The 22,760-nt window shown below is 44.3% G+C and overlaps 1 protein-coding gene across 1 annotated transcript in view; it reads left to right on the top strand.

The window, feature by feature from the left end:
• FBXL17 (F-box and leucine rich repeat protein 17) overlaps positions 1–22,760 on the top strand; it is an 854,796-nt gene that overhangs the window by 503,838 nt on the left and 328,198 nt on the right. The window contains exon 7 of the mRNA XM_040421606.1: positions 19,329–19,405. Coding sequence (XP_040277540.1) covers positions 19,329–19,405 — 77 coding nt within the window. The remainder of the gene's footprint in view (positions 1–19,328; positions 19,406–22,760) is intronic.

Genomic DNA, 22,760 nt, shown 5'->3' with positions numbered 1-22,760 from the left:
CTTTCATCGTTAAACACTGGATCTTTTTAATAATACTAACTTAAGTCCTTATGTGTTAACATAGGACATACTGTAAATGTAGTACAAGGGTAGCTATAGACTAGTGGTGGCATAAGGGGCCACATCTTATTGAATGCAAAAAGGGATTGCCACAAAAGCAGTCTATGTGAAATAGACCTCTTGTATTTAAACAAAATCTTTACTGAAATGAAACAAGATTTATGTCACGAACCAGCGGAAGTGAACCCACTGTGCCAGGTGTCCCACCTCCTCTAAGGACGTTGTCTAAGTGTACCCCTCGATTCTTCACAGTACCGCTTAGGGTGGGGATAGACTTTCCCGAGGGGAACACCAGGTTGCTACCTCTTGAGGAGGGTAGGCACACAAGTTAGCTGGTCCAGGTGGAACAGAAGGTACTTGAGTAGTTACCAGAAGTACAAGCATAGGCAGGCGGGTCGTTACCAGGAGCAACAGTGCAAGACCAAAAGATGAGGCAGAGGCGTAGTCAGAGAGGCAAAAGTTCAGGTCAGGCAATCCGGGTCGGCAACAGGAGAGTCAAGGCAAGTCGACAGGGATCAGACGAGAAGCAGAATCCAGGAACGAGGTATAAGGGTCCATTCACACGTCCGTGGTGTGTTGCGGACCCTCAAATTGCGGATCCGCAACACACACGCCCAGCACCCCTATAGAAATGCCTATTCTTGTCCGCAAGCTGCGGACAAGAATAGGACATGTTCTATCTTTTGTGGAGCTGCGGACCCGAAAATCACACTGTGAGCTGTCCGCATCCATTCCGTCCCTATAGAAAATGAATGGGTACGCACCCGTTACACAAAATTGCGGAACGGATGCGGACGCATTTGCGGACGTGTGAATGGACCCTAAGTCAGGAGCACACGTGAGTATCATGAGCTTAGAAAACACAAGGACCTTGACATTGAGGCATCTGGGAAGGGAGCTGATCCACTTTAGTACCTGCAGAAGAGCCTGGGTTGGTCAGCGAGGTCACATGACCCAACCCATGCAGCCCAGGGAGTGATGCGCGCCTCCCCTAGGGCAGTGTAACAATATACCAGCAGCAAGCATGCTGTGGCCAGGGCTGAGTGGATCCCGTGGAGTGGAATCCTCAGCACCACAGCACGTACAGCGACAGAGCCTAGGATCGCAGCAGTGGGCGGAAGGATCACCGCTTAGCACTGCGCCCATGACCACGGCAGTAAGCATTGGAACAGCGGCGTACAGCAGCCGCTGTTGCAATTTAGATGTGTGGTTCCCAAACAGGGTTCCCTGGGATCTGATCTCTAGCTCTCCCGAACACAGCAGGAGCAAAAGCTGTCACTTTTACTGTAAGCAGTCGAAACATTTTGGCCAGAATATAAAATTATAGAATAAAAAGTAATAATAATCATATTATAGAATTGTCTGTGTTTAAAAAAAAAAAAGGTAATAATAAAATGAGATGCAGGGTTTTTTCAAGAATGGTAAATTCTTTTGGAGATCCTGCCATAATAATAAGGTTGAGAATCTTTACGCTAAAACATGATAAAGACCTGAATATGTGTGTTACAGTAATATACTGTTAATTCATCAGCTGTGTTCACACACTGCATTTATCTTTTTCTTTTTTATTAACTAGATTTTGTGTAAAATATGTTTACCGTAAAAAAAGACCTTACATATGTAGCACGATTGAAGTCCATATGTATCGTCAAACCACCAACTAGATGAAGTTGACGATAGTGAAGGAGCTATGCTCGTCTGAACGGTCATGAATTGTTCAAATTGTATTTCAAGTTGGGTGCATGGTAGACTTTGAATGCTCGGGGAAGCAGGAGCTTTGACCATCCAGGGGGACTTCAATCATGCCACCTATGTAAGGTCTTTTAAAAAAATATATAAAATTATGGTGAATGCATTTTACACAATATCCAGCTAATAAAGAAGGAAAAGATAAATCCTCATTGAAGAATTGATGATTACCCAGGAATTGGAACCTGGTGCTGTGCATGTTTAAGTGAACCAAAAAAAGTTACTTTTTGTTTACAATAAAATACTGTAACTTATATGTCTATGCATTCCATCAATTTGCATTAAATGCATTCCCAATACTTTTAAATAATATAATATATTTTGTTAGACTGATTCACACTTGTGAATTATTTATAGCTTTATTAATTTCAAAAAGAAAATTTGCTAATAATCCACATTTGTTTTTTAATGCATTTGTCTTTTATACTTTGCCAGATATTTTTGTGGATCTTAGGCTACTTTCACACTAGCGTTCGGGGCTCCGCTTGTGAGTTCCGTTTGAAGGCTCTCACAAGCGGCCCCGAACGGATCTGTACTGCCCCAATGCATTCTGAGTGGATGCGGATCCGCTCAGAATGCATCAGTTTGGCACCGTTTGGCCTCCGCTCAGCAGGCGGACACCCGAACGCAGCTTGCAGCGTTTTCGTGTCCGCCTGGCCGTGCGGAGCCAAACGGATCCGTCCAGACTTACAATGCAAGTCAATGGGGACGGATCCGTTTGACGTTGACACAATATGGTGCAATTTCAAATGGATCCGTCCCCCATTGACTTTCAATGTAAAGTCAGGAGTCCCTATTAATATACCATCAGATCGGAGTTTTCTCCAATCCGATGGTATATTTTAACTTGAAGCGTCCCCATCACCATGGGAACGCCTCTATGTTAGAATATACCATCGGATTTGAGTTACATCGTGAAACTCAGATCCGACAGTATATTCTAAACACAGAAGCGTTCCCATGGTGATGGGGACGCTTCAAGTTAGAATATACTGAGAATTGTGTACATGACTGCCCCCTGCTGCCAGGCAGCAGGGGGCAGACCCCCCCCCTCCTGTATTTAACTTATTGGTGGCCAGTGCGGCCCCCCCCTCCCCAGTATTAATTGTAACCAGTGCGGCCCCCCTCCCTCTATATTCATCGGTGGCCAGTGCGGATTCCGAGTATTAAATATGACCAGTGCGGCCTCCCCCTCCCTCCCTCCCTCCCTCCCTCCCCAGTATTAAATATGACCAGTGCGGCCTCCCCCTCCCTCTATATTCATTGGTGGCCCGGCCAGTGCGGATTCCAAGTATTGTGACCAGTGCGGCCTCCCCTCTTCCCCCCCCTAATTAAAATCACCCCCCCCATCATTGGTGGCAGTGGAGAGTACCGATCGGAGTCCCAGTTTAAATCGCTGAGGCTCCGATCGGTTACCATGGCAGCCAAGACGCTATTGCAGTCTTGGCTGCCATGGTTACTTAGCAACAAATAGCAGCATTATACTTACCTGAAGAGCTGCGATGTCTGTGTCCGGCCGGGAGCTCCTCCTACTGGTAAGTGAAAGGTCGCAATGCGCCGCACAGACCTTTCACTTACCTGTAGGAGGAGCTCCCGGCCGGACACAGACATCGCAGCTCTTCAGGTAAGTATAATGCTTCTATTTGTTGCTAAGTAACCATGGCAGCCAAGACTGCAATAGCGTCTTGGCTGCCATGGTAACCGATCGGAGCCCCAGCGATTTAAACTGGGACTCCGATCGGTACTCTCCGCTGCCACCAATGATTGGGGGGGGGGGGGCGTGATTTTAATTAGGGAGGGGGGGGAGATGGGAGGCCGCACTGGTCACAATACTTGGAATCCGCACTGGCCGGGCCACCAATGAATATAGAGGGAGGGGGAGGCCGCACTGGTCATATTTAATACTGGGAGGGAGGGAGGGGGAGGCCACACTGGTCATATTTAATACTGGGGAGGGAGGGGGAGGCCGCACTGGTCATATTTAATACTGGGGAGGGAGGGAGGGGGAGGCCGCACTGGTCATATTTAATACTCGGAATCCGCACTGGCCACCGATGAATATAGAGGGAGGGGGGCCGCACTGGTTACAATTAATACTGGGGAGGGAGGGGGGGCCCGCACTGGCCACCAATAAGTTAAATACAGGAGGGGAGGGTCTGCCCCCTGCTGCCTGGCAGCATCTGCCAGGCAGCAGGGGGCAGTCATGTACACAGTTCTCAGTATATTCTAACTTGAAGCGTCCCCATCACCATGGGAACGCTTCTGTGTTTAGAATATACTGTCGGATCTGAGTTTTCCAAAGTGAAAAATCAGATCTGAAATAAACAGTTATGCAAACGGATCCGTTCTGAACGGATGCAAGCGTTTGCATTATAGGAGCGGATCCGTCTGTGCAGACACCAGACGGATCCGCTCCTAACGCAAGTGTGAAAGTAGCCTAAATGAATAAGATTTTTAGCCCAGAGAAGCCAATGGTTGGGTGTTTGACTCCTAGCACCCCCACTGATCAGCTTTTTGAAGAGGTTGTGGCGCTTAATTGAGCTCTACACCTTCTTCCTTGGCCAGTGACATCACATTCATTGGCACGTGGTTTAAGTGCAGCTTAGTCCCTTTTAAGTAAATGGGGTTAATCTGCAATACCAAGCACAGCCGCTATACAATGGATTGAGCTTTGCTTGTTAAGCTGTGAGGAGGCTGCGACTCACACTGGAACACTGCAGCCTCCTCAAGCAGCTGTTCGACGGCGGTGCCAGAATCAGACCCTCACCAGTCAGATCCTGACTATGACTTGGACAATCCTTTTAAACAGCCTTAGGCCTCTTGCACACACAGTTTTTTTTTCCTGTTTCCGTTCAGTTTTTTTGCGTTCCGTATACGGAAACATTCATTTCAATGGATCCGCAAAAAAAAACAGAAGGTACTCCGTATGACTTCCATTTTCGTATTTCCATTTTTCCATTCCGTTCAAAGATAGAACATGTCCTATTATTGTCTGCATAAAGGACAAGGATAGTACTGTTCTATCAGGGGCTAGCTGTTCCGTTCCGCAAAAAACGTAATGCACACAGATGTCATCCGTATATTTTGCGGACCGCAAAATACTGAAAAAGCCATACGGTTGTGTGCAAGAGGCCTTATATAAAATGTGTGTGGTATTACAACTTCACAACAGCTCATAGTGTCATTTCTCATTGTTGAGCAGGTATACAACATGAGACCACTGCAGCCAATCGCTGTCCTAAGTTGTATACCGCTGAGGACAGTGGTTGTCTGCAGTGGCCATGTGCCATATACCTGGATATGTAAAAGTATGTACATTTATTTGTAAACATCATCTTCTATCTCTTCTGATTTAGCTACGGTATATGTGGTATAATGACATTTTTACATTTTGGGTGGAATTTCTTTTAATATTCAACGAACATTGAAGGGAGACAAAATATTAATGATATTAAAGGTGTGATATTAGATCACATTGTCCTCTATAACTATGAAAATTTCGGCTCCACACCAGATTGTGTTCTAAATTCAAATTTCAGAATATTTTGTTTAAGAATATTGGGTGCAATATCAAACTCTATTCTTCTGTTTATTCCAACTTTCAGTTCTGCATAAAGAACTGCAACTAACACTACTTCTCATTCCTCAAAGCTATGAGAAGACTCTTTGAAGATGAACTTTCAGTGTTAATCACAACCTGGGCACATTGATGTTCCACCAGGACAACGCACAGCTTCTAAATTCATGCTGTTCGTGAACTTTGCTATGAGCGGGAGTCTCTTAAAAGTATGGTAATGTGATGTCTAGTAGTGAGAAAGTAGCAGAGCTGAGAACCTAAGGTCTCGTCCTTCAAAAGCCTCTACTTTCCTTGGCTTCCTTTTGACGTCTATAACATTTCATTCTGATAGCAGAGAGACAATACTAGGAGGAAAATGTATCCATCAATCAATCTGTTTCACAGAATGTTATGAAAAGGTTTTGGCGATTTGACAGCAGCAGGATGAGTGTTTCACTTAAATTAGGTTTAAAAAATTAACTTTAAGAAAGTCTGTTTCCGAACAGCTGATGCTGCGTGTAGTAGAGGCGTGAAAACTTTATAGTGAGTGTAAAATATATTTTGAAAAGGATGGTATGGCAATTGATATGAATATTTATATAATATTTCATGAGTGAAAATAAAACTGGGTAAAAAGATAAAAATGTTAGAGGCATACAATAGTCATACTTTGCTCTCAAAATGTATTTAACCCCTATTAGTCACACTGAATGGTTTATGTACAGAAATGGAACTAGATAAATTGTAATGGGGCTGTTTGCAGGACTACAGAAGTTGACATCACCTATAGACTTTGCTTTATTCCAAGTCCTAATTAATGGCTCCTGGTACTCCGATACCCTTAGGCCTTTTTCACACGGGCGTTGCGGGAAAAGGTGCCGGTGCGTTGCGGGAACATGCGCGATTTTTCCGCACGAGTGCAAAACATTGTAATGCGTTTTGCACTCGCGTGAGAAAAATCGCGCATGTTTGATACCCAAACCCGAACTTCTTCAGAGAAGTTCGGGCTTGGGATCGGTGTTCTGTAGATTGTATTATTTTCCCTTATAACATGGTTATAAGGGAAAATAATAGCATTCTGAATACAGAATGCATAGTAAAATAGGGCTGGAGGGGTTAAAAAAAAAAAAAAATTAAAAATTAACTCACCTTAATCCACTTGCTCGCGCAGCCCGTCTTCTCTTCTGTCTCCTTCTTTGCTGATTGCAGGAAAAGGACCTGTGGTGATGTCACTCCGGTCCTCACATGGTCCATCACACGATCCATCACCATGGTAAAAGATCATGTGGCGGACCATGTGAGGACCGGAGTGATGTCATCACAGGTCCTTTTTCCTGCAATCAGCAAAGGAGGAGACAGAAGAGAAGCCTGGCTGCGCGAGTAAGTGGATTAAGGGGAGTTAAATATTTTTTAAAATTTTTTTAGCCCCTCTAGCCCTATTTTACTATGCATTTTGTATTCAGAATGCTATTATTTTCCCTTATAACCATGTTATAAGGGAAAATAATAAAGATTGGGTCCCCATCCCGATCGTCTCCTATCAACCGTGCGTGAAAATCGCACCGCATCCGCACTTGCTTGCGGATGCTTGCGATTTTCACGCAACCCCATTCATTTCTATGGGGCCTGCGTTACGTGAAAAACGCACAAAGAGGAGCATGCTGCGATTTTCGCGCAAAGCACAAGTGATGCTTGAAAATCACCGCTCGTGTGCACAGCCCCATAGAAATGAATGGGTCGGGATTCAGTGCGGGTGCAATGCGTTCAACTCGCGCATCGCATCCGCGTGGAATACTCGCCCCGTGTGAAAGGGGCCTTAGGACTTCAGTAGAGCAGTATTACTTAAAGGGCATATGTCAGCAGATTTGTACCAATGAAACTGGCTGATCTGTTACTTGGCAGCTGAAGGCATCTGTAAAAATTAAGTTTTAATATATGCCAATGAGCCTTTAGGAGTAACAGGGGAGCTTCCATTACACCTGCTCTCTCTGCAACTGCCCCTCTGCACTTTGACAGATCCAGGCAGTGAAAACGAAAACTTGGCTTAGGTTCCGACTGGTACCTTGGAACCAAAGCTAAGTTCAGATCCAAGTTTTAAAATGGTTTTTCAGTTTAAAAATCAAATATCGAAGTTATTCACTGAAGTCTCATAAGACTTCTGGAATAACTGACTTCGCCTCATCGGAGGCCGTACATTTTAATGCTGTACGGAGAGGGATCTCCATACAGCATTAGGCTACATACACACAAACGTTGTTTGTTTCCGTGTCCGTTCCGTTTTTTGTTTTTTTTTGCGGATAGCATGTGGACCCATTCATTTCAATACGTCCGCATCAGTATGTCCGTTCCGTAGCCCGCAAAAAAAATAGAACATTTCCTATCCTTGTCCATTTTAGGCATGGTTACAATGGATCCGCAAAAAAAAATGAGTGGCAGACCGCAAAACCCATACATGTAGCCTTAAAGAGGACCTTTCACCGATTATTACACTATGAACTAACTATACAGACATGTAGAGCGGCGCCTGGGGATCTCACTGCACTAACTATTATCCCCGGGCGCCGCTCCGTTCTCCTGCTATGTCCTCCGGTATCTCCGTTCCCTAAGTTATGGTAGGCGGAGTCTGCCCTTGTTCTTCTGTAGCGCTGGCCAATCGCATTGCAGAGCTCACAGCCTGGGAGAAAATAACCTCCCAGGCTGTGAGCTCTGCGCTGCGATTGGCCAGCGCTAGAGCAGAACAAGGGCAGACTCCGCCTACCATAACTTAGTGACTGGAATCTCCGCCTACTATAACTTAGTGAGCGGAGATACCGGAGGGCATAGCGGGAGAACGGAGCGGCGCCCGGGGATAATAGTAAGTGCAGTGAGATCCCCGGGCGCCGCTCTAAATGTCTGTATAGTTAGTTCATGGTGTAATAATCGGTGAAAGGTCCTCTTTAAACCGAAGTTTTGAGTGAAGCGACTTCGGATCTAGGATCCAAAGCTCACTTCACTCATCCCTAGTCATTGATATTAAAATCCCGAAAAACTCCTTTAAAGGGGTTCTCCAGGGATGATCTAAAATGGCCATCAGCAACCTGACTTAGGATGTGACTGATTGTTGCCACTTGCAGAGGTTCCTGGAGAAGGAGACAAGGCCTCACTACAGGGCTCCACAATAGATAGTGATGATGTGTACCTGAAGTAATACACTTTACAGTTTCTACCTTTGCAGACTAGTTGTGGTCCTCTTAAAGGGATTCTGTCACCAGATTTAACCCTATTAAGCTAGCTGACATTAGCGATGTGCTAATTTCAGCTGAACCTAACTAGCCTATTCCTACGTTTATCCATGCCCCCGTTACGCCAGAAATATAACTTTTATAATATGCTAATAAGCCTCTAGGAGCTGGGGGGGCGTTGTTCCTGCTCCTAGAGACTCCGTTCTCCCACCTTTGTCGCCTCCCTCCAAGTCCTGATTGACAGTGCCAGGCAGCACTCGCATCTGTCTGCCAGCCCTGTGCTCTGGTGAAATCTCAGGCGCAATCAGGACTTGGAGGGAGGACTAGGAGCAGGAACAACGCCCCCCGGCTCCTAGAGACTAATTAGCATATTATAAAAGTTAGATTTCTGGGGTAACGGGGGCATAGATAAAAGTAGGAATAGGCTAGCTAGGTTTAGCTGACATTAGCACATCACTAATGTCAGCTAGCTTAATAGGGTTAAATCTGGTGACAGAATCCCTTTAAAACTGAATATAAATGGCTCCTATGTAGATCACTATTCTGAGTAGTCTTATAATGTTTGCTCTTGAAACTTTGCATTCTCTAAACTCTTTTTGCTGAACAGTATTTTTTTTTTTTCACACTTCAAATTCAATTCAACTGCTCACACATGACATTCAAAGGTCCTGCAAATCACATCCACAGCTTCATATGATTTTCCAGAAATGTTGACAGCAGTCTTTTTGATGGCTAGTCTAATTTGATGTCTCTGTCGATTCAGTTTGTCAGGATAAAATGATAGCTTTGAGAAGTTGCCATTGGTTGTGTATTGGGTGTAGTGAATATACTTTTTATATCTAGGTTTACATATTTTTTAATCCAATTGTACAATTGTTTTCAAAGCAGACCTTTGAACCAAAATTAATAGAACCTGGAAAACACATGATGTCGTAGAAAATGATCAACATCTATCATTTATACAATTTATGTGTATATTATATACTGTCAATATTTATTTGATTGCAGATGCATAGAGAATATAAGCTTTTAAAGACAGAAACCAGACAACACTCGGGGGATCCTAAAAAATAAAATAAATGAAAAGTAGACCATTAACGAGCAGATTTCCCGGCTGGGTTCTGTTGACCCGGCTGCAGTGGTGTTGTCAAGTCTACAACACCTGACCACTGCAGCCAATCACTGGTCTCAGTGGTGCAATGCTTGAGGCCAAAAATCTGCTGCACGCCTGTCCAAGGTTTGTGTCTATTAATTTAGCTCTGCTCTATTTAAATGATTCTTGATCTGCAGACAGCTGTCTCAAGGCATCTTAAAAGGTCAAAAAATGTACTTGTCTTATAGGATCGCTGCCTTACATCTGGTAGCATTAGGCTAGGGCTACACAACGGCATCGCGTAATAAAGAGTACAACTACATTGTGACATTCTTTGCCATCATAGTCAATGGTGTTGCGCTGCGACTGTGACATGACAGGTTGATGGACTTCTACGAGCCCATCTTCGGCTCATACTAGTGTGGGCCACAGGGTCACTGGCATGGGGGTCCCCTTGCTCGGCCTGGCGGCGTCTCCGCCGCCTTGGGGGCTCATCATCATCACTAGATCATGAGGAGGACACAGATGACAAGAGGAAAGTGGGGTCATCCTCGTACTCACTGGGGCCATATGGGAGTGTGTGTGTGTGTGTGTGTGTGTGTGTCGGAGGGGGGAGGGGATACGGGTGTTCACAATCACTACCCTAACCCACCCTAAACCTAATAGAAAAATTATATAAAACTTAATTTTAATAAATGAAAGCCTCAAAAATCAGAAAAAAACTAAAAAAATTCGGTGGGGTGGGCGATGCGCTAACAGTGGCCGGACGCTAAGAGTGCCGGCCACAGTCAGCGCAAGCACACAAAAAAATAAATAAACGCTTGCGCCCCAAAAAATGTGTGTGTGTATGGGGTGCAGGGGGCAAGCTGCAGCACCCCTGGGGGGTCTAGGGTTGCACAGCTGAGTGTGCTGTGGACCCCAGACACCCGATCAGGGTGAAGCCCAAAAATAAAACAATTTTATTCTCCCTTAAACTATCCCTCAGTCTCCCTGCCTGATCTAACTTTCCCTAAACCTGTCCCTGCAAACTTTGGTGGCTCACGTGGGGGTGCTAGGCTCAGTGATGGACGGACGGACGGGCTCCTCTTTCCACGGAAGCAGAGTGGAGGAGGAGAGCAGAGCTGGGGGAATTTAACTCCCGCCGTCCAGCCAATATGATGCAATACTGAGAGGTGATGTCACTGCCACTTCTCAGGATTTAAGGATGGTGATTGGTGGTGTATTATCACACCACCGATCACCATCCTATTCCGGGTTATCGGGTCACCGGAGCAACGGATTTTTTTTGCGGACCACGGAACGGAGCAACGGATGCTGCCTCATTGAAGTGAATGGGTCCTCATCCAAGCCGCCAAAACTGCGGCTCGGATGCGGACCAAAACAACGACCGTGTGCATGAGGCCTAACCTACAGAAAGTGCCTTAATTTTTTGCTCATTGACTGTTAAACGGTAACTGATGGTTTGTTACTCCAGCTTATCCTCCCAAATACAAGTAGTTCCTACATGAACCATTTGTCTAGCGTCGCCTTTATGCTCACACACAAGACCTTTCGGTGTTTTGCAATCCGCAAATTGCGAACTCGCAAAACACAGATACCTGCCAAGTGCATTCTGCATTTTGCGTAACGGACCGACCCCTAATAGAACAGTTCTATCCCTGTCCGTAATGTGGACAATAATAGGACATGTTCTATTTTTTTGCGGAGCAGACATACTGACACGGAATGCACACAGAGTCATTTCCGTTTTTTTGTGGCCCCATTTAAGTGAACGGGTCTGCATACGAGCTGCAAAAAAAATTAATGGACACAGGAAAAAAAAAAGGAAAAATGTTTATTGTCTGTGTTAGGATGAAAGTGAAAATGAAGCCACACATTTTGTAAAGGTAAAATAATAGGGGGGAATTATGAAAGTAGATCATCTCTGATGGGTGTAATTGCTGAAAGTCATTAGCAGGGAAATAAAGTGCTACTGTTCATGATTTGAGCAGTAAATTATACCTGTTTCCCTTTCTGCAGCCCTACAAGTAATTTCCTGCTTTCGCTAACACATTTAGCACCCATCTCCATTATTTAGATTACTTGTTCTCTTTTTGTTAAAAAGACTCCCTCAACAATGAGCTGATGACAGGTCTCCTCTGTGGAGAACTCTTCTGCCAATGATGAATTACCCTTCTGGACCACTATGACATTAAACAGCTGGAATTAAAATCCTTGGTCTGTCCATGTATTGTGCAGGTCTGCTGGGGTCCTACAACGGGAGATACTGTCTTTGTAGTTCTCTGCCTTGTGTCCAGGACCCCTCCTCTCACTCAGATTTACCTAAAAGGGTATTTTAGTATGTTTTTCTAAACCCTACACCCCTTTAAGACATACGTGTTAGTGTATCTCATTGTGGAGGCTAAAGTACTGTGAATGTTGTAGCTTCTAGGGTACTTTTATGTTCTTGTAGCTTCTCCGTTTCCCCTTGAAAGTTTTCTTCTTGTCAACATTGTACAAAGGTAGTAAAAGGTTTTGGCGATAAGAAATAAAGATGGCTTTCCTACTGTAGTTTTTATTAGAGTGGAAGACAGCAAGGATATTTGAAAAATAAATTAAATGGATATCCCAGGCTTCTAATATTGATGACTGGAGATGAGCGAATCCACCGAAGTGGAATTCGATCCGAATTTCAGGATAAATTCGATTCACTGCGTGGCAGTGCATAGATTTAACCTGAAATAGTGTAAAAAACTGAAAAAAAAATCATACTTGCCTCCTCCATTTGCTCTCGAGGGGCCAGCCACCGCCATCTTGAGTGAAGATCTCAGCCGAAATCCCGTGCGCAGTGACGTTTGACGTCACGACGCCGGCCGGCGTAGTGACGTCATCTCGGATCGTATAAGATTTCACACCAGATCTTCAAGCAAGATTGCTGCGGCCAGCCCGTCGCGAGCAAATGGAGGAGATAAGTTTGATTCTACTTTTATGTATGTAATGTATCGGGGCAGTGATATTGACCATTTTTGTAATATACTTAAATTACGAAATCATACATTTCTGATAGAAAAATAGCCTTAGGCTCCTTTCACATTAGCGTTTTTCTTTTCCGGCATAGAGATCCGTCACAGGGGCTCTATACCGGAAAAGAACTGATCAGGCATATTCCCATGCATTCTGAATGGAGAGTAATCCGTTCAGGATGCATCAGGATGTCTTCAGTTCAGTCATTTTGACTGATCAGGCGAAAGAGAAAACCGTAGCATTCTACGGTTTTATCTCCGGCGAAAAAAACTGAATGCCGGATCAGGCATTTTTTTCCATAGGAATGTATTAGTGCTGGATCCGTCCTTCCGGTCTGCGCATGCGCAGACCTCTAAAAATGAGAAAAAAATAAATACCTGATCCGTTTTGCCTGATGACACCGGAAAAATGGATCCGGTATTGCAATGAATTTTTCTGCCTGATCAGGCATTTTTCAGACTGATCAGTCTGAAAAATGCCTGATCAGTCAGAAAAAATTACATTCGTTTGCATACAGTTTGCCTGATCAGGCAGTTCAGGCAACGGAACTGCCTGCCGGAATCAAACAACGCAAGTGTGAAAGTACCCTTAGCAACGCCCCCTGTCATCTGTGTACATAACACAGTGTAGAGCAGGTTTCCACAGTTATGTAAACAGAAGACAGAGGAGCGTTGCTAGGAGGAGGCACAAAATGGCCCACTTTAGAGCTATTTTTCTAATATAAATGTACAATTCCAGTAATTTAAGTATATTACAAAAATGGTCAGTATCACTGCCTCTATATATTACACAAATAAAAATAAAATGACAGTTACACTTAAGAAGCACTCCCACAAAAATATATATTTCTCTGACCTTTTAGAAAAGCACCTGATGTAAACTGTAATGAAGGTAATTTTCTTACCAGTGTTTTTATTAGGGAGTTATAACCTCCCTTCTGATCCTCAGCTGTGTCATGTGACCAGCACTGGGACTTCTCAAATAACACAGCATCTTATGCGTGGAGAGGAAGCCAGTTTCTCTATGTATTTCTATGGGATCTTCAATGTCCATCTCATAGAAATGAATAGAGAAGTAACTGACTTCCTGTCCTGTGTGTGTGGGAAGTCAGAGTGTTGGTCACATGACACAGCTGAGGAGCAGAAAGGAGGTTATAACACAAATACAGTCACTGTTGAGAAGATAACTCACTACAGATTACAGCATGCACCATTCTAACAGGTCAGAGAATAAATCATTTTGTGGGAGTGCTACTTTAATTAGAAAATGCTTCCAATGTACATCCTTAACTGATCTTTCCCCATTGTCTATTATTTATTCACTGTAATATGATAGATTTTTTTTTACAAAATAATGAAACTAAAAAATCTACATTTATAGTTGTAAATTGAAGACACAAAGTCAGAGGTGTTTAGAGCTTGGTATCATCCTATGGTCCCAGACTCCCAAACTTGTATATAATTAAGTTTGTACCAGTTAACAACGCTGCATATTTGCAATTTTTTGTGCGATCTATGTGGTACTAGAAACATGTGGCTTTTATTTTCTTTCTGTGGCTGCTGAGCACAACTATACCCTGGCCAGTGAAATCCTCAGCCCTCCCTAGAGTCAGCAGAAGGTTATGTATCAAAGTAATAATGGAGCAGTTTTATTGTTCCATATGTTTCATAACAGAGACTTAAATATGAAAGGAATAGTTGGATGACACGTTGCTCCGTTGTATATCATATACTGATCACAGATTTACATTTATCTGCAGATAAAAAAAATATTGTAAAAAAATAAATAAAAACTTTTGAAATAGTCACATGGCCTTTTAAAGCACAAGTTTGCCTGAAAATTTATATATATACACTGCTCAAAAAAATAAAGGGAACACAAAAATAACACATCCTAGATCTGAATTAATTAAATATTCTTCTGAAATACTTTGTTCTTTACATAGTTGAATGTGCTGACAACAAAATCACACAAAAAAAAAAATGGAAATCAATTTTTTTAACCCATGGAGGTCTGGATTTGGAGTCACACTCAAAATTAAAGTGGAAAAACACACTACAGGCTGATCCAACTTTGATGTAATGTCCTTAAAACAAGTCAAAATGAGGCTCAGTAGTGTGTGTGGCCTCCACGTGCCTGTATGACCTCCCTACAACGCCTGTGCATGCTCCTGATGAGGTGGCGGACGGTCTCCTGAGGGATCTCCTCCCAGACCTGGACTAAAGCATCTGCCAACTCCTGGACAGTCTGTGGTGCAACGTGACGTTGGTGGATAGAGCGAGACATGATGTCCCAGATGTGCTCAATTGGATTCAGGTCTGGGGAACGGGCGGGCCAGTCCATAGCATCAATGCCTTTGTCTTGCAGGAACTGCTGACACACTCCAGCCACATGAGGTCTAGCATTGTCTTGCATTAGGAGGAACCCAGGGCCAACCGCACCAGCATATGGTCTCACAAGGGGTCTGAGGATCTCATCTCGGTACCTAATGGCAGTCAGGCTACCTCTGGCGAGCACATGGAGGGCTGTGCGGCCCTCTAAAGAAATGCCACCCCACACCATTACTGACCCAATGCCAAACCGGTCATGCTCGAGGATGTTGCAGGCAGCAGAACATTCTCCACGGCGTCTCCAGACTCTGTCACATCTGTCACGTGCTCAGTGTGAACCTGCTTTCATCTGTGAAGAGCACAGGGCGCCAGTGGCGAATTTGCCAATCTTGGTGTTCTCTGGCAAATGCCAAACGTCCTGCACAGTGTTGGGCTGTAAGCACAACCCCCACCTGTGGACGTCGGGCCCTCATATCACCCTCATGGAGTCTGTTTCTGACCGTTTGAGCAGACACATGCACATTTGTGGCCTGCTGGAGGTCATTTTGCAGGGCTCTGGCAGTGCTCCTCCTGTTCCTCCTTGCACAAAGGCGGAGGTAGCGGTCCTGCTGCTGGGTTGTTGCCCTCCTACGGCCTCCTCCACGTCTCCTGATGTACTGGCCTGTCTCCTGGTAGCGCCTCCATGCTCTGGACACTACGCTGACAGACACAGCAAACCTTCTTGCCACAGCTCGCATTGATGTGCCATCCTGGATAAGCTGCACTACCTGAGCCACTTGTGTGGGTTGTAGACTCCGTCTCATGCTACCACTAGAGTGAAAGCACCGCCAGCATTCAAAAGTGACCAAAACATCAGCCAGGAAGCATAGGAACTGAGAAGTGGTCTGTGGTTACCACCTGCAGAACCACTCCTTTATTGGGGGTGTCTTGCTAATTGCCTATAATTTCCACCTGTTGTCTATCCCATTTGCACAACAGCATGTGAAATTGATTGTCACTCAGTGTTGCTTCCTATGTGGACAGTTTGATTTCACAGAAGTGTGATTGACTTGGAGTTACATTGTGTTGTTTAAGTGTTCCCTTTATTTTTTTGAGCAGTGTACTTAAAGACTATGGGGGACAATTATTAAGACTGGTAATTGATACGTCAGTCTTAATCCCTGTGCGCTTCCGGTGGATGCGCCAAAGTTATGTTGAGGCACGGCCTCTACATAACTTTGGCGCTTGCTGCCGCCAGTCGTGCGACATGATTTAATCTACTCCAGCTCTCTTGCTGGCGTAGATTAAGATAATTTTCCATGCCAAAAACTGGTGTGGAAAATGAATGAGATGGGCCTACCAGCCCGTCCTGTTCCCCGCCCACGCCACGCCCCCTTTTTACGGCACTTTGCAAAAGTGATGTGAGCGGGGGGATTTTTCCGCAAAACACCTTTGTGACAAAATATGCAACATAAATACTCAAAGAAAAAGTGGCGCAAAAATAAATAAATTACCTCCTATGTCCGTATTCCAAAACTATTTTATTTCCTAATGCGGACAAAACATTTTGTGTCTGCAGCGCTTATGTAGAACTATAGTTCTCCGTGGTAACCAGCCACAAACAAACACTTTTGCAGAATGTTTCTCCACTTACACTCCCATCTGTACCTTACAGCCTTTGGAGGTACACCACCCAACTGGTAACACCCAGTTGGACCTTCATAGCAGACGGCTGGCAATTTATTCATAAACTTCCGGTAGTAATAACAGAGGAATTGCACAACATAGAGCCATAAAAATAGAATTGTTATTGTAACATGTCCTCTTGCTGCAAAAGTATGACACATATCTACTAACCTATATCCACTTGTCCAATGTGTCAGCGCCAATGCTTATCGGGAGGACTTACTGGGAAGTGGGTATGGCTTTGTGTGAAAGATGGTTAGGCCTAAGCTGTGCTATTTTGGGCCAAAACTGTGGCACAGTTCTGATGTGCACATCTGTCTCAAATTAAGGCTAATTTCACTCTCCGTTTGGTGCGGATCCGTCATTAATATAGCGCCAACATATTCCGCAACGCTTTACATCAGGGGTTTATGTACAAACAGACATAAATAACATAGTAACAGACAAGTCAATAATTAGAACAAGAGGAAGGCGGCCCTGCTCGCAAGAGCTTACAATCTATGAGTAAGGCTCATGCACACAAATGTATTTTCTTTCCGTGTCCGTTCCGTTTTTTTTGCTGACTGCATGCAGATCCATTCATTTCAATGGGTCCACAAAACCTACGGAATTTACTTCCTGTGCATTCTGTTTCCTTATGTCCGCATTAACGTTCCTCAAAAAAATAGAACACGTCTTATTATTGTCCGCATTACAGACAAGGATAGGACTGTTCTGTTAGGGACCAGCTGTTCCGTTCTGCAAAATACGGAATGCACACGGACGTCTTCCGTATTTTTTGTAGATCGTTTTTTTGCAGACCGTAAAATCCATACACTTGTGTGCATGAGGCCTTAGTGAAGCACATTTATCCTCCAGTCTGAGCCCCTGTGATCAATCTGGTGCAGGTCTAGACAGCCTGTCTATGGTCCCTTTACATGGGACGCTTCCCGACAATCTGCTGATCGCTAACGGAGCGATCCCCTCCAGAGTATGGGGAGGAGCGATCGCTAATGCCATTGCTCTTCCCTTTAAAGACTGGTTGTTTGCCTGCAGGAGCTCGTGTTTACACGGCACGATTTGCTACCATTGGATTACCCAATGAACGAACTAATCAGCGGTACATTTACAGCGCCCGATCATCGTTAACGAGCGTTGCCATGAACGATCTTCTGTGCAATTCTCTGCCCATACAAAGGGCCCTTTACTAATGTATTGCGATTCTCCATATTGCCCCCTTTACTGGCTTCGTTCATTATGCACTGCTCATATCCAGAAGTTACGACCACCCTGCAATCCATCAGCAAGGGTGTGCTTGCACATTGTAGGAAAAAGCAGCCGCCTCTCTGGTGGCCGGACCCTTTGGCGCGCACGAAGATACGCATGTATCTCCTGGAAACGAACAGTGTAATATGTGATGGAAAAATGAATCAAGCCAGTGATGGAAGCAATATGGACAATCGCAACACATTAGTAGGTACCTTGTATCAACTTTCTCTGAGGTGAGACAACCCCTTTAATGATTTCTTTTGCAGTTAGACATTCTTCTGTCACAGTATTTCGAACTGGATGTGTCCGGGGTTCGCCTTTTCTGTGCAGTGGTCTAGAATGATGGAGGCCGTTGCTTCAGTAGCGATCACCATCCCCGAGGAACCTTTAATCTAAGCAGGGAAGGAACATTAGTCACAGGAGGGGCTGCTGCATTCTGTGAGCGTCAGAATCAGGCCAGCAGTAACCTCAGGAAATGAGAGCAGCCTCATAAAACCTCTCATGTGGGACGTGCGCAGGACGTTATCTAGTACATCTATCTGGCAGGCATCGGGGCATGATGTGTGTAGGATATGGTTAGGTTTGGTAAATGGAGCCGAATAACAATCTGTAGAAATGTTTTTAATGCTGTTGTGGTAATATACCGTAGCCCTGTTTTTTTTTTTTTAAAGTTTCAAATTCTAGATTTGTGCCTTCTGAAGCTGCATTTTCTAAATAGGCATACCTCTATACAGGTTAGTCGCCGCAGAGCACGGCCATACCTTTCTTGTGACAATCCCATCCTCTAATCCCGAGAAATAGTTCCTTTAATTGTTATGCAAATACGGTTTCGGTGCACTGTGGGTGGGGCCTCTCTCTTCGGTGCACCATCGCTCCACCAGTAGAGCCACCTTCTTGCTTGATTGAACAGTCCCTGAGATTTCCCAGCTAGTAATGATGAGGCAGAGGAAGCCAAGTGCACTGAATGGAGCGGCGTCGCCCGTGGTGCACCGAAAAATTGCCTAAAAATTAAAAATATGACTTTTAGATTAGAGGACGGGATTTTGACAAGAAAGGTATGGTTATGTTTCGAGGCGCCTTCCCTACATGCCGGTATGCTTACTTAGAAACTGTGACAGGCCCCCTTTAAATAGTAGTCTCTTTGTGCCCTTCCTCTTTTATCCCTCCTGGAAATGTCTGAATACATTGACAACTGTTAGCACTCCTCTCATCAGTTTGGGCGTCTCACGGCACAGTCTGAATGTGTCAGCATGTGTAGGGAGACAACCCTCGAGCAAATCTATTTCCAGGATGGATAATAGAGCCACGGGAGGCAAAGTCAGATGAATAGTTCTTTATGGTGAATGAGGGGGGAGCTGACAGATCAGCATGATGATGATTTTTCTCTTCTCTTTTCTGTACAGATGCGTAGAAGTTATTGCAAAGGAAGGCCGAAGCCTGAAAGAGCTCTACTTAGTAACGTGCAAGATCACAGATCACGGTATCTCATTCTGTATTCTATTTGGCAGCTGCATCCACTTAACCACTGTTATTTATGAGCTGTTATAAGAACGTGTTCAGCTTAGTGTGAAATATTGGTGACGGGCAATAACGGCAGAATTTACAGTATATCGCACCTTCCATACCTACGTAAATTGTGTCAGCTGACAGCGCTCCGGCAATTAGGAAATTAACTTGTGTAGTAATTGTTGACCTGTACACAATACCCGCATACTGATAGCGCTTACACGTAATTACATTTCTCCGCACCGGAGAATTATTGAGCAGCTAGTCAACATTTGTCGTGTGCATTAATAACACAATATAATGGTCTCCTTCTCTCTGGTGCTAATGTATCTTGTGGACGCGCCCCCATCTTGAGCGCGTTCTATACATTTCAGTGTTAGTGCGTTCATTATTAACCCAGAGCTGAGCACGAAAGTCAATTGATGCATTTGTCCTTGCATTATGTATCCTACTATATATTCCCTGGGGGGGGTTTAAAGAGAAAAGTCAATGAACATTTTAAAAACTAAAATGAATCTCCCATAATAATGCTCTGATACCGCTGTCCATAGGAATCCATTGTAGCTTGAAAATCTTTTCAAAATGGCTCCAGTTAAATGGAGTTTTCCAGGAGTCCAGTCCTATATCTGGGGGTCCGACTGCTGGTGCTATTGCGGACAAGCCATTTGAGAGGGTGTTCACACAGATGAGATCTGCCAATGAATCTTCCGCAGCGGAAAACTGCCAAATCCACATTCAGAACTCGCCAATCCCCTCGACTTTAATGTTAAAAACTCCACCTTGTGCACACAGTGTGAGGGATCGTGTGAAGCCCGTGCTGTGGACCGCAAATTGCAGTCCGCAATGCGTGGGACAGGCGCATGGGGATCGCAGACACAGTCACTTGTATGGGTTCGCGAGCCCTCTGTTCCGCAAAAAAAGAGAGCATGTTCTATCTTTTTGCGGTGCGGAGGCACGGAACGGAACTCCAGAAAGCACTCTGTAGTGTTCCGTTCCGTGCTTGAGAGCCAAGGAGCCGAAACGAGTGGTGGCAGCAGATGAAGATGGTTTTTTCAACAGGTTCATCAGACTTGGGTTCAAATAAAAAAATGTTCAAAAATCTGTAAATCCCCTTTAAGGCCTCATGCACACGGCAGTAGCCGTTTTTGTGGTCCACACTGTGTGCGCTCTGCATTGTCCTCTATCAGAACAAAATAGAACATAGTCCTTTTTTTTTTTGCTGGGCCACATAATGAAAATACGGATGCTGACAGCACATGGTGTGCTGTTTGCTTCTTTTGCGGCCCCATTGAAATGAATGTGGATCAGATGCAGACCAAAACAACGGTTGTGTGCATGAGGCCTGTTGCATGTAAAATGGGTTGCCTCCAGTCAATACAGTATGTTCATAAATACACTATATATGTGTGTATGTGTGTATATATATATATATATATATATTCATAGCATATACCTATACCATACAGTAGTATAACGTGCACAAGCATCGATTACATGGCTGCATGTTACAGTTCCATTCATCTGAATAAGACTACATGCACACGACCGTGTGCCCCCAGTGGCCGTATTGCGGCCCGCATGCAGCGGGTCCGCCATATACAGGCACCGGCCGTGTGCATTCCGCATCACGGATCGCGGACTCATTCACTTGAATGGGTTCGCAATCACGGAGATACGGAATGGAGGCACGGATTGGAACCCTACGGAAGCACTACGGAGTGCTTCTGTGGTGTTTCTGGCCGTGCCTCAAGTGAATGGCTCCGCGATCCGCATGCGGCTGCCCCACGGTCTGTAAGTCAAATAAGATGATTAGATGAAAACCAATTGCTGCGAGCTTTCTATATAATAATATCTAATCATGAAAGATTACAAAGAAAAACGTATCCAGCTAAAAACTTATGGGAAACATTTTTAAAATACTCTTGCGCATAAACATATTTTTTGTCTGCATCCGATCTGCATTTTTTGTGGATCGGATGTGGAACCATTTACTTCAATGGGGCCGCAAAAGATGCAGACAGCACACCGCGTGTCCGTTCCGTGGCATCCGCAAACATATAGAAACATGTCCTATTCTTAGGACTAAGGATAGGACTGTTCTATTATGGCCTGGATGTTCCTTTCCGCAAAATGCTGAACGCACATGGCCAGTATCCGTGTTTGCAAAATAGGTAATGGTCATGTGCATGAGCCCTAATAATCATGAAAACCTGTGATGGTGGATATTTGTTATTGGTGTATATTTAGTTGTTTTTATTATTTAAATTTTTTTTTTACGTTAATCTTATATTTCTATAATTTTGCCTAAAAGAAGCATTTCAGTGTGTTAATATATTTTTGAACTGACTAAAAAAATATGGGGGGTAAGAATAAAAAAAAATTGGCTTTGTGCCACTGTTAAATTGTGTGCTGAAATAGTGATAGCACGGCGAGATGAAACGCGCCACAAAACACCGCCTCAGGCCATCTGAGTCCACCAAGACGGGAGGGAAAAAAAGAAATACATTTCAATACGCTGAAGTCTTTTCATGCGGTATCGGTAACCTGAATTAATCCTTTGGCTTCTTTTTGTCTTGCTTCCGTTTTCTTTGGTTTCTTCTCTTATAGAATAATTGCATTAGGCAGGGAGAAGTGACTGGGAAGAATGGCAGAATTGAAATAGGCAACAGATGATAAGTTAAACTGCAAGGAAGAAGCCCATCTCTTCCTAAAGACTGGTAGGGGAGAGTGCGTGTCAAATGAATTACTCTGATAGCAAGATGTATCTGTGTGCGAGAGGACAGGACTCGCGGATAGACTTGTGAATGTGTCTTTCCAATTTTCTGCTCCACTTTTAGAGTTCACTGCTTCCCCGGGCTGTAGTACTTATTAGCAGGGAAAACCGGCTTTGCGGTGTATAATATGTCTGGCGAGCAGGCAGGGATTGTCATTCCGCTATGTACGGGTCACATCGCTGTGGCGCTGACTTGCAGGCACCAGGTGTATTTATCACTTGTCCTGGTCCATTTTGATTTGCGATTGTCCCCATGATGCTTGTGGAAGGAGCAGGCATCCATGCCACGAACGCTATAACGGGTCGACATTCAGTTTTTCTTTCCCTGCCATGTTTTTTACGCTTTTATTATACCTTGTTTTAGTTTTCATTGGTTGACTAACTTGTGCGCAAAGTAACATTACCCCTAAGGCACATATAATGTCAGTGTCAGGTTTTTGCTGCTAGAGTGAGTTCCGCCCGAGGGTCAGGATTTTACTAGGAAATAGATTTTTGAACAGATGTGAATGTACACAGGACTGTAAAGGAGAATTTATGGCCAGGGATAAAATGTATC

Source organism: Bufo bufo, chromosome 2 (assembly GCF_905171765.1).
Source record: "Bufo bufo chromosome 2, aBufBuf1.1, whole genome shotgun sequence".
NCBI lineage: Eukaryota > Metazoa > Chordata > Amphibia > Anura > Bufonidae > Bufo > Bufo bufo.
This window is presented reverse-complemented; position numbering and strand designations above follow the sequence as displayed.